The sequence below is a fragment of the Balaenoptera physalus genome, assembly GCF_965194825.1.
Source record: "Balaenoptera physalus genome assembly, chromosome: 4".
Classification (NCBI taxonomy): domain Eukaryota; kingdom Metazoa; phylum Chordata; class Mammalia; order Artiodactyla; family Balaenopteridae; genus Balaenoptera; species Balaenoptera physalus.
Window position 1 is genome coordinate 90,199,100 of NC_138891.1, and position 12,722 is coordinate 90,211,821.

At 40.9% G+C, this 12,722-nt stretch overlaps 1 protein-coding gene across 3 annotated transcripts in view; it reads left to right on the top strand.

The window, feature by feature from the left end:
• MORC1 (MORC family CW-type zinc finger 1) overlaps window positions 1-12,722 on the top strand; it is a 363,536-nt gene that overhangs the window by 165,977 nt on the left and 184,837 nt on the right. For 2 of the 3 annotated variants that reach the window (XM_082460154.1, XM_082460155.1), the window contains 2 exons: window positions 4,736-4,789; window positions 8,416-8,450. In XM_082460154.1, the coding sequence (XP_082316280.1) occupies window positions 4,736-4,789; window positions 8,416-8,450 (89 nt within the window). Of the gene's footprint in view, window positions 1-1,065; window positions 1,305-4,735; window positions 4,790-8,415; window positions 8,451-12,722 lie in introns of those variants that run through there. The other variant, XM_082460156.1, reaches the window with a different exon arrangement.

Genomic DNA, 12,722 nt, shown 5'->3' on the forward strand with positions numbered 1-12,722 from the left:
GGTTTTCAAATGAGAGCACCATGTGGGCTTGGGTTGCCATTCAAATTCTCTCTTCCTCTGTTGAGTCTTACAAATGTAGTAACAGATAAACTTCTTTCTTTGGAAGTAGAATGAGTACCCCCAAACTGACATTGTTTTTCTTTTTTTGTGAGCCTCATTGCTTGTGTAATGCCTGGAAATCACAAACACATCTAGTCCAACTTCTTTATTCCACAGATGCTTGTTTCTGATTTTAAAACTCTCATATAAAACATCCGCTGAGTACTATTGAACTACCTTATTTGCAAGTCATAGTGCCTTAGAATGAATGAGTTTGAGCACTTAGAGGTCAACTAGGTCTACTAATTTGTCATCCCAGCCAGCACCTTTCCATAACACATCCTTGACAAATCTTGTTTCAGCTCAGGTTTTGGTGACCCAGTGCTTTGTATCCCCTTTCGGACAGCTGGCATACACAGCCCTTCCTTATATTTATCCCCCGTCCCCCTCTTTCCACCTTCCACTTGCCCAGTTCTGTCTTTTGGAACAATACAGAATGTCTATTCTTTGAGTCGCGCCAGCACATCAAACAATTGAATGGCAGCTGACAGGTGAAAAAGGTTCTCACGGAACACAAGCTGCACATTCTGTTCTGATTGCCTTTAGTTCTTCCTTTCTTTCCTCTCTGGCTGACCGCTTTTCCTCTTTCTTTCCTTCAACTGGAGAAAACACAACCCAAGGGACACGGGTAAGTGCTGGGGTGAGAACACAAAGGGCCTTGACCTCTGCTGTGTAACAACCGCGAAAGGGAAACTATCCATTTTCCTTCCCTACCACCCCCGCTCCCTTACCAACCTCGCCACCCAGATTCTTCCCATTCTGTGTGTTTATGTGTGTATGTGTGTGTGCGATCATTTCTGATCGAATTCTAGCCCCAGCCCTGGGCTCCATTTTCCAGTTGGGGAATGATAGAAACGAGTGTTTAGTAAGGTTACCTAAACCTCAAATTCGGGAAGAGGAGCCTAGCCCAGACGCCTTATCACCAGGTGGATCCAAGATCAGCACCAGACTTAACTTGCCAGACACTCGGGCCCACAGTGCAGGGTGAGCTTCGCGCTCCGGCCACCAGGGGGAGCGCGTGCTCGCCGAGCCAGGTGTCTGCGCAAGGGCGTGGGCGTGGGCGTGGGCGTGGAGACGGGCGAAAGGCTGCTGGGCCCGGCGTCTGGGTCTCCGAGGGCCGCGCGGGTCGCGTTCCAGGCCATGGGCGACAAGTATGCCGCTCTGCGGCGGGCCCAGCTGCATCTGGACTTCATCCACGCCAACTCGTGAGTGCCCTGGCGTAGCCGGAACGGGGGAGCCTGTCCACACAATGGAGGCGTTTGTCCATCTCCTCATTCTACCATCCTGGCCTATCTCTAATGATTTCTCTCCCTAACACACTGACATTTTAAAGATTAAAGTTGCCCTCCAAAGAGTAATTTGTATTTATCGATTCCAGCTGCTGTTGCATCCTGAGTCTTTCTGAAAATGTAACCTCTATGAGGATAGGAATCTCACATTTTAGTTATTACTAGGGCACTGTTTCTCCTCTGTCAGGCCAGTGGCCCGTTTGGCTACTCTTTAGGTGTTATATCGAATATTCAGATTGCAGAGGTTTTCTTGTCCATCTGTTATTTCCAACACAGCAAAGCATAGCAGTGAGTGCTGTGTAATTCACAGTGGTATGTTGATTTTTTGGAACCTTTTAGTAATTTGTATTTACTAAAAGTACCGATTGATACAAAGGATGCAGCAGATTTGAAACCACAGAAATGGAAATGTAAAGAAACCTGGCCTTGCTGCTTGGGAAAAACAGTGTAATTTTTACAGACAACAGAATAAAACAAACAGGCAATATTCAGCAGATATTTAGTTTTATCTTGTTATCATGGAGAATGATTTCAAGCTGGAAAGGATGGTACAAGTAGTTAAAAGTTAACTGAGGTAGAAGACAAATGAAGAAATAGCAGTTTTGAACGAGTTGAAAAATTATAAGCTGAGTGCTGGAAAGACTGTGAATTTTATCTTAGAAAAGTTCCTCAGCCTCAGTTTTGCATAGTTTCTGTAGCTATTGCTCCCCAGCCGCCTCCTCCCCCAAACTACCTCCCCCAAACCACCCCATTATCAGTTGGTGGTCTGGTAACTTAATAACAGAAGTGACAGCAGCGTGAAGCCACAGCAACAAAATCGGATACAAATTGGCATAGTCTCAGCTCCCAGAGATAAAATTCTTATCTGAGACTGGCCTCAGTAAAAACAGGAGTGATTTTTTATTCCTCCTTTGCTTCACCCCCACATCCAATCCATCATCAAGTCCTCTTCATGCTGTCTCTGTGTCTCAAATTCATCCATTTCTCCCCATCTCTACTGCCATCTCCCCTCTGGATTTCTCATAGCCTCTAAATTAGGTTCTCTGCTTCCCCTTCTTGCTCCCCTATGATCCGTTTTCCTAAAAGCTGCCAGAGTGAGCTTTTAAAAACTTAAACCAGATGTGTCACTCTTCTTTTTTTTTTCTTTTTAATATTATTTATTTATTTATTTATATTTTTGGCTGCGTTGGGTCTTTGTTGCTGCGTGCGGGCTTTCTCTAGTTGGGGTGAGCTGGGGCTACTCTTCGTTGTGGTGTGCAGGCTTCTCACTGCGGTGACTTCTCTTGTTGTAGAGCATGGGCTCTAGGCACGCGGGCTTCAGTAGTTGTGGCATGTGGGCTCAGCAGTTGTGGCTCACGGACTTAGTTGCTCCGTGGCATGTGGGATCTTCCCGGACCAGGGCTCGAACCCATGTCCCCTGCGTTGGCAGGCGGATTCTTAACCACTGAGTCACCAGCGAAGCCCCAAGGTGTGTCACTTTTCTTAAAACATGACAGTGGTTTCCAGTTCCATGGGGACCAAGTATGAGCTCCTAACCATGGAGTAGGAAGTACTGCACGACCTGGCCATCCCATATCTCGATGTGATCTCCCCGTTTTACCATACCCAGAGCGGACTGGCCTGCTTGGCCCTTTTCTGCTTCAAGGTCTTTGCACCTCCTGCTCTTGCTGGAGCATTTTTCACTCCAGTTATGCAAGGGACTGAGCTCTCATCTTCCAGGGTTCAGCTCATGTCTTCTGTGAAGAAAGGCTCTCCCTTCCTCACCAGTTACTCTTCCCCATCCCTCTTTCTTAGTAGCATTTAATCATAATCTGTGTTACCATCTTTATGTGTTTGTTTACTTGTGTATTTTTCATATCCCCCACTAACTTGAGCTCCCAAAGTGTAAAGAACATGTCTGCCCACATTGGCACATAGCAGGCAGTCAGTAAAAATCTCGAGTGAAATAGTACAGAAGCTTATATGGCATTTTTGGCGGGGGCATCAGAATGATCGCAATTACTTTCCTGAAGGATTGTTTAGAAAGGCTTGTGGTTTGAAGTGCTGCTTTTGTAAAGCATGTCACCGACACTTTTCTTTTGCTCTGTTTTAGATTTTTAAGTACTAACTTTCTTTTGAGTGAAGGACACCTTTTTGCAACAACTGCATTTAGTAGGTTTTTGCTTTTTTTCACGAACAGTGAATATTTATTAAAAGGCAACTATTTTATAAGAGCAGCTAAGCTCAGAAATCAGAGACATCTGATGTCTGCCATTAAAGGAGTTAGTTCTACTGTAGGGTATAATTAAGAGTCAAATGAATGGTGTGCTAAGCAATTAGGATAGTGGTTCACAAACTTGTCTCTTCATTAGAATCATAGTAGGTTTATTCTGATGACAAATTTGAAAGCTGAGTGGAGTAAAGAGACCCCTCATCAGCATGTGTTTATAGTTTAAAATTCCAAAAATAGATATATGTTTTTTTTTTTTTTAATAAATTTTTAGCTAACATATCATCCTGTGGCCTGAGGTATTTGGAGTCACTGAGACATTGCAGATTATCCTTCCTCCTGTACAAATGAGCAGATGTTTTTTGATAAATGGGTCTCTCTTGCTTCTGCTACCTGTTTACTAAATATAAAAAGAAAATTGCCTACTGAATCTTACCTTAATGCTGCGATAAGGTTGCTGATTGAAATATCCACAACAACAAATGAAAAGCAAGTGTGGGACCCTGAAGGTGGCTTGATATCACCCCAGAGGAACATTCAGCCTTCAAAGTATAAATAAGGATGGCTCTCTAGTGTGTTCTGTTGCCCAGGACCTGGCAAGAGGGATACAGGGGATAGTGACCGCTGGTAATCTGTGAGATTATTTAAGGATCAGGGCTGTCCAAGGTGAAAAGATTCCACAGAAAAGTGTAGGTTAGTGGTGCAAACAGGATCCCCTGCCAGTGCCTGTGTCTGCAGATGGAGTCTTAAGGTCTTTCAGTGAGCCTGGATTTTGATCAAGGTTTTTCAGAAGTAATTTGGCCTTAAATAATACAGTTTTAATGAAACATTCTCTGAAAAAACTTGAGTAAATGCTTATAAAGCAATTTTAAAATGTCAGAATTTGCTTTGAGTACAGTCAGGTCCTTGAAGTCTTTGTTTTATTAGGAGTAGACAGGATATTTTGGCAATAGTGTTCTTAGCCCTGGCTTTGTCATATACTTCAGAATCTTGACCATGCTGAGAAAGTAGTTTCTAGAATAACTCCATAATTGATTATCGGCCTAGAACTGGAGAACATTGTCTGAACGTGTCTTGAACCTTTTACATTGATTACAGAGTTGGTTTAACTTTGGTTTTCCCTCTATTTCTTCATCAGCACCACTCACAGTTTCCTTTTTGGAGCACTGGCTGAATTGCTGGACAATGCAAGGTAAGGCTTATGTGTAAACAAAGGTTATTCAAAGGGACAAAGGAATTTTATGACATTAATAAAGTCTAGTCATATTAAGAGATGAAAATACGTTGTCATTTCCCCACTTGGAATGCTTTGTGACTTGATTTCCTATAAAATCAAGGTATTATAGGAAAAAGAACAGATGAAAGGAGGAATTATTCGTCTTTATTCAGTTTGTATTTATGATCATACTTGAAGTGCAGGTAAATTGGACATCTGTTTTTGTGTTTATAACCATGTAATAGCAGATATTCATTTGGATTTTATTTGAGTTATGTATCAATGTATACTGTGTATTGAGAATTTAGATTTGGGTTTGGGCATTTACTGAAGTCTGCATCAAAGTGAATTGCATAGTTAAGGAGAAAAGAGCTAAGTGTTGTTGATCCCCTGCTGTGTATCAGATCCTGTTCTAAGCTCTTCATGTACAGGTATTAACTCATTATTCTTGACAACAACACTTTGACCTGGAAATCATTATTTGAATTCCCCAGATGTAGAAATTGATGCACGGAGAGGTTAGATGACCTATTCAAGGAGATACAGTTAATATTTGGCAGAGCTAGAATTCAAATTCAGGCTGTCTGGCTACAGAACTCCCTTGCCCCATTTTACTGTCTCTGACAAAGGTATTGATGTTTAAGGAAATCTCTTTAACAATTTAAGGCCTGCTCAATAGTGGGTTTGTGGAGGAGTCAGTTTTTCAGCTCACTGACTATGGCATTTGATTGTTTTATATTTGTATTTGCCTGTAACAGAAGATTTTGTCACCTTTTCTGCAGAAAGCAAAGTCCACCCAGGGAGTAGTATGCGGTTGTTAGATAAGGGATCTCAGTGGGGAGATCTAAATGCCCTGCCACTGATTGATGACTGTATTACAACGTTTTGCATTTTCCCCTCGTTTCTGGCCTTTGAAGGGAGGTGACTGAGTGTGACCACAGGGTGTAGTCATTTAACCAGCCATCTGGAACTTCCTGCACAGCCATGCTCAATGCTAAGTAAAAAGTCCCTAGCTCCTCTTTATATGAAACTCTGCAGGACTAATGGAATCACAGTCATCACAAAAAGGGAGGGAAGAGGAGAAAAAGAAATTTGCTTGGTCAGAAGAGCTGTGAATGCAACTTAGGTGGAGCTAACAGAGATGGGGCCACTACACATGAATGTTCATGGTTAGTCTCTGCAGGAATTCAGGGTTTCTACTGTTTGCTTCTGCTCAAAGCTCTAAAGCAAGGCTCCTCCTGTATCCATTAGTCCTCTGTCCTACTCAGTGTCCATTTCCAGCAATTTGACATCTGTAACTGTAAAAGAACACATTTGTCTATTTTGCTTACTGTCTTTTCTCCTATAAAGTTGTTTCACTCATTCATTTCAACAAAGGAGGGCAAGTAAAATCAGAATGTAGAAGAAATAGAACAGTGGGAACAGTTTATGGAGTAGAGAGGGTGATTAGCAAAGAAAGATTGACTGCAGACTCAGGGGAGTGAGAGAAATGTGATCAATCAAGCAATTCTTCAAGCAGCATTTGTAAACTGGCAGCCCCTGACCCAAGTCCAGCCTGTCTCGTGTTTATTTGACTCATACTGAAAGTTTGTACAATATTTATAAAGAATAAAAAAGAAAAGAAGGAACTGTTTGTAAAGTTTGAGAAGCATGAGGTGCCACATAAAAGAATCTGGATCCCAAGTTTTTTTTTTTTTTTTTAAAGATTAGACGTACCAACCTTGAGGCTGCCTTCCTCAATGGGATCAGGTGTGTAGCAGGTGCACTCTTTGGACCAGCCTGTGTTTTCAGCTTTGCCATTCCCAGTGTTCCCCACGGCCAGCCTGAACTCTTCGGCTCCTCTGTCTTCAGGGGACACTGAAGTTTGTCACCACTGCTTAGATGCTAGTAATTGACAGCAAATGAAGCTGTTTAACAGACTTACGCAAGATGCTCGGTTGGTCTTACAGAGGTCTTCATAAAGTCCCTGTGTTACTCTAAGACATTATTTTATATCATTGTATTTAAGATTTTGATGATTTTCTGTAGTTGTCAAAATTAGAACTGGAAGGTATTAAAAGAATGTTGTGGAAAGACGAGGAAAAAATGTGACGGGATAGGAAAGAATTGTTAGGGGACTCTTCCTGATACAACAGATGTTCAGAGAGAAAGTACCTGGGCTCAAGTACAAAGCTTATTATGAAATGTCTTAATATGCTGTAAAGGTGAATGACTGTTCTTTGTCTCATCCCATGGAATTTTTTTATGAAGAAACTGTTTCTATGAAAAAAACCTTTCAGTACAGTGGCATTTATTGAGCAATTATTGTATACATGGTACTTTGTATAACGTGTAATTATACAGTGGAGATAATGATACCTATGTGTCATGGGTCTGTGGTAAGGATTAGAAGGGAAGGTTTAAGATTTATTTGTCACATGGATAATGCCCAAGAAATGACAGTGGTAACCCCAGAATTTCTGTAGAGGAGGCACTTAGAAGCAGCAGTTGGCTAGAGGAAGGAGCTAAGGGGCCAACTTTGTAGAACAAGTACATTGTACCTACTCCAATTTATCTGGGGTAGTTTTGAGTCGGGACTGATGGAAATTTTGGGAGACACTCAGATTTTCCTATCAGAGTCCCACTGGTTGTTATTATTCTGAGCTTCCTTCTAGACTCTTCCTTCCCTCAACATACCCACTTCCTCGTCAGCTAAGCCCTCATTGTCTTTCTCCTTTCTCTCACAGCCTTCATGTGGAAACCAGGATCTTCTGGCTCTTTCTCCTTTCCTTTTAAAGTTTCTATTTTAAAAAGTAATTTAAGAAAATACATAAATAATATCTGTGAATTGTAGAAAACTAAGAAAATAAGAAAAAAAGAAAAGACACCAGTAACCTCATCATTTGTGGGGGGGGTGGTGTCCAGCATACTTCTCTGTGCAAGACCAAATATTAAATATTTTCACCTTTGTAGGCCATGTGTTCTCTGTTGAAACTACCCAACTCTACCATTGTAGTGTGAAGGCAGACTATAGGCAATAGGTAAATGACAATATGTAAATAAACGGTCATGGTTGTGTTCCAGTAACTTTATTCACAAAAACAGTTGGTGGGCCCATAGACCATAGATTGTCAACGTCTGACCTAGAGAAAACCACTGTTAACATTTGATTTCTTTCCTTACAGATATGCACATGAATATCATATATGTTCTTTAAAAATGTGATTATATGGTACACAGTACTTAGTAATTTTCTTTTTCTTTTTGTACTAAAATATATCATGAAAGTCTTCATATGACTTCCGGATTATTCTCCAACCATTTTTTTTTAATGTTCATATCCATTTTCTTGAGCTTCTTGTGTAACTACCACTAAATTCCATCTCTTCTTTTAAATTTCTGAGTTTCAGGCTTTGTGACATTCTCAAATTACGAGTGATCACAGGTCTTAGTCTACAAATGCAGGGTGAAACATTTTAGTAAGTGTTTTTAAAGCAATTTAAGCGGATTTCTCCATTGTTTGCTATCTGACAGTAGATCATATGTCACATGAGCAATTCAGATTAATGTAATTTTTAAAAACACAATTTCATACTGAAGCAATATTTTTATATTGTTTTCAGAGATGCAGGGGCTGCAAGACTTGATGTGTTTTCAGGTGAGCAGATTTGCTTTCTTCTTTTTTCTTCTAATGGAAAAGCCTGTAGTTATTTTGATTTTCTTTTATTTCATGAAAATCAAACCACATTCTATAGATTTTTAATGTAATCTAAGTGCTTTGTGAGTTCAGTGACCCCGTGGGGAGCCAGGTTGAGAACAATACACTCTTTGAGTGAAATTGTTCACTTGTTAGAGGACTCATTTACAAAATTAGATCTTCCAGGGTTTTGTGAAAGCATCAGAGTGATTTGTAGCAGTCAGTTTGTCTGCCACGAGAAAACAGTTTTATTTTAAAATGCATATTAACTTAATGGTTATTCATAATTAAGTATACATCATTCCCAACATAGCACAGTTTTAAAGTGTGTAAGTGAATGTGCAGTATGAATGTTTGAAGCCTATGAAATTCAAACCAAGCATGTTTTCTTTACTGACTTCATTTCCAGTCACCAAGTATTTATTGCACTTATTAGTTCATTTCACTGAATATGATGCAGAGGAAGTTAGGTTTTGTGATCCAGTCCTGTAGTTAACACTACCTGGAGAAATGCCTATGGTGTTAAAACTGATCCCCAACCCAGATTCTATCAGCTCTCCTGTAAATATTGGCTGTTGGTCACAGGCCAGAGAATGTGGTCCATGATATAAAGTCTTGTCATTATTTAAAAAGCAAATCAGTTCAATTCAGTTTTCTAAGTGTTTTAAGATTTTGTGCTAGGTGGATGCTTCTGGTTCACGAGGAAGAGAGACATGGACATCTTGAGAGATTTGAAGAAACATAATAAATGACACTCTTCTTCCCTTTCTACTCCCAGGTTCTGAGAAGTTTGAGAAATCAAATAAGAAAGTCAGTCTTCATTGCTGATAAATGCTAGGTTGGAGTGTGGAGCTTAGTGTGGGAGAGCATCAGGCACTTGCCCACCTAGTGGCGTCACGCTCTCTGCAGGCAGCTCACTCTCAGAGGGAACAGGAGAGATCTGAACAGAACCTTCTTAAGTTACTTTTCCCCAAATTACCAGTCAGATGAGTGAGCTCACTGCTTCAGGGAAAAAATGGTCAAGGTACAGAGAAGGGCCCCTTTACTTCTGCTGATTGCACTCCATTCTGCATGGAAGGAAATGCCAGTAGTGGAGAAAAGGTGGTCTTTCCATATATATCGAATTACATAAGAGTAAAAGAGAATAAGCATCTCTTGCCTAGGAGAGACTCAAAGCATGGTGGGAACACAGAGAAAGAACACCCCATATTAAAGAGCCAGGGCTTGAAATATGGATGTGATTTTTGTCAGGTAGTGTAGGAAGAAAATAATATTCCTGTCTGAGGAATTATTGTGAAAAAGAGAATGGAGGTAGACTAGTTCAGAGACTCATTCATTTATTCAATAACAATTTACTGGGTATCTATTATGAATGAGCCAAGCAGTTTTTCTAGGTGCTGGGGATAGAGCAATGAGTAAAGTGTTTGGTTAAGCCTGTGCTCTCATGGAACATGCATTCTAATGAGGAAAGATAGACAATAAAGTAGTGAATAAATAAATAATATACCAGGTCATGATAAGTGCTAAAAAGAAAAAAACAAAAACATAGTGGGATAAGAGAACAGAGAGTAATGGGAAAGATGTACTATTTTTCACATGGTGCTCATGGAAAGTTGCTCTAAATAGGTGTTATACCAGCAAAGACCTAAATGGCATGAGGCAGTGAGCCATGTATATATTTGGAGAAAAAGCATCCAGGAGACAATGATGGGGCTTGGTTGACTAGAGCTGAGTGTTAGAGCCAAATGGATGAGCACCTTGAATACCATACTAAGATTTTTTGTTTGTTTGTTTTTCTGTAGCCAGTGGACCATTAAGGAGTTTTGAGCAATGTCAGTTGACAAATTATTCAATAGAAATGTGCTCTTTTCTTTTTAAAGAAAGATACTCTAGCAAGAGCATACAGGACGGTTTGTAGATGGTCTGTAGAAGTGTGAAAGAAGGATAGCAGGGAAGTGGGGCTATGGATGATCTACACAAGATTTCATGAGGAATTGAACGAAGGCAGTGGTCCTAGCAGTGGAAGAAGGAGAAAAGATTCAAGCTGAATTTCATTCAGAGCACACATATTATTGAAGGGTCGAAGGGTTGAGAAGAATTATCTGGAATCACAGAAAGTACAACAAGTGTGATCAGAATTCACACAATATGTTCTTTTGGGTTTGTGCAAGACATCAGGGCATGGCAGTATCCACTTCACCCCACTTTCTTTAGCACTTGGCATTGTCACAAAAAATAAAAAAGAATCTTTGCAATTTGATTTGAAAGGGGCACTTCTTTCTTTATTTAGGTAATATGTGTTATTGCAGCAAACCACAATATGGCTATCAACTTTTTATTGCAGCAAACCACAATATGGCTATCAACCTAGCAAACTGATTTTTCTTCAAAAAATAAAAAAATAAATAAACTAGGGCCAGGGCTTATGCACCAATAGATAGAATTGGAATGGGAGTACATAATTAATCTAAGCATTGGACTAGATTTTAAATTATTTACTGACGCGTGTGAATTACTTTCCAGTCTTAAGTTTTCTTCAAGTAACTTGAGGGCTATAAAATTCAAACTGAACATGTTTAGCCACGGATGTTTTATCTTTCTATGTGTATTATTCTAGTAAACATGGATATGCATTCAGTACATGTTTTTAGTGCTTACAAAGTGGCAGGCACTGGGCTAAGTGCTGGGTACACACAGTGCCTGCTTTTGAGGAATTGGCATCGTAGTAAAGGGATCTGTGGAAAATATGGTGTGCAGCTTCACTTTTATGGGTAGAAGGCCTTTGAGCTTTCATCATATCTCTGAGGCAACCGAGTTCCAAGAAGTGGAAGAACCACTAGTCTGAAAGAGAAATAGATGCATGAACAGGTATTTGAATATACTTCGAAAAGTGGGAAACACAGATTAGAAAGAAAACATTCATTATGGGCACCTGATGATGTGGAAGGATTAGGAAGGCTTCCTAGAAGAAATCATGTATGAACTAGAGACCTAAAGGGAAAATAGGCCTTAACCTGGAGAATCAAGGATGGAAAGGACGAAGGAGAAGAATGTATAGTCGCTTGAATCTGGAGAGAACATAGGACACCTTGATGGTGTTGCAGAAATGTTTGAGATGTTCAAGATTAGTCCCAGGTGATTATTTGTGTGGAAGTGGAAGAGTGCAGTATGGGCAGGGGAGGGGATGATAAGAGATGAGCTTGGAGGGGTTCTTCAGAGAAACAGAACCAATAGTAGATAAATAGATATCTATCCCTGCCCCTTCCTCTCTCTCTCTCTCTCTCTCTCTCTCTGTCAGTCTCTCTCATTCTATCTATGGATATACATATAGTAGAGAGGGAGGAAGAGGAAGAGGAAGAGGGGGGATTATTTTAAGGGGCTGGCTCCCATGATTGTGCGGGCTGGCAGGTATGGAATCTGTAGGGCAGCTGGCAGGTTGGAAATCCAGGTCAGAATTGACGTTGCAGTCTTGAGTTCTAAATCTTCAGGCAGGCCAGCAGCCTGGAAACTCAAGCAGGGTTTCTGTGTTGCAGTCTTGAGGCAGAAAATTGCTGTTTCTTTGGGAAACCTCAGTCTTTGCCTTTACGGCCTGCAACTGATTGGATGAGGCTGACCCACATTATAGAGGGTATCTGCTTTACTTACAGTTAGCTGATTATAAATGTTAATTGTATCCACAAGTACTTTCATAGCAACATCGAGTTGACCAAACAATTGGACACCATAGCTTAGCCAAGTTGACACATAAAATTAACCACCACAGAGAGGTTGGAGGGTCAGGTGACGAAAGGCAAGCTAGATTTGTTAACTGGTTGGGTTGCATCCTGTGGGCAGTGGGAAGGCATGCAAGGGTTATAAGCAGGAGAGGAGTGAACTGCATGACTGGCTGCAGACTCTCGGCGTGCTCTGATTTGTGGGAGCAAGAGGTGGGGGAGCTGCTACTGGAATCCAGAAGAGAGGTGATGGTTTCCTGAACTAAGTGTCATGGGGATGGAGAAAATGGTCAGATTTGAGAGATGTGAGGAGGTGGAATGGAGAAGACATGTCTACATGGGGCCAGGAGGTGGAGAACTTGATCTTGAGGCTTTGACTTGGGCAGCTGACGCCTAATGGCGGAGAGATGCCATTGATTGAGGAGGACACACCGGAAGGAGGAGGCAGTCTGCTTGGGGAGAAAGTGCTGTGGTTTGTTTCGGACATGCATGCTCAATGGTTAGTAGAAATCGATCTGAA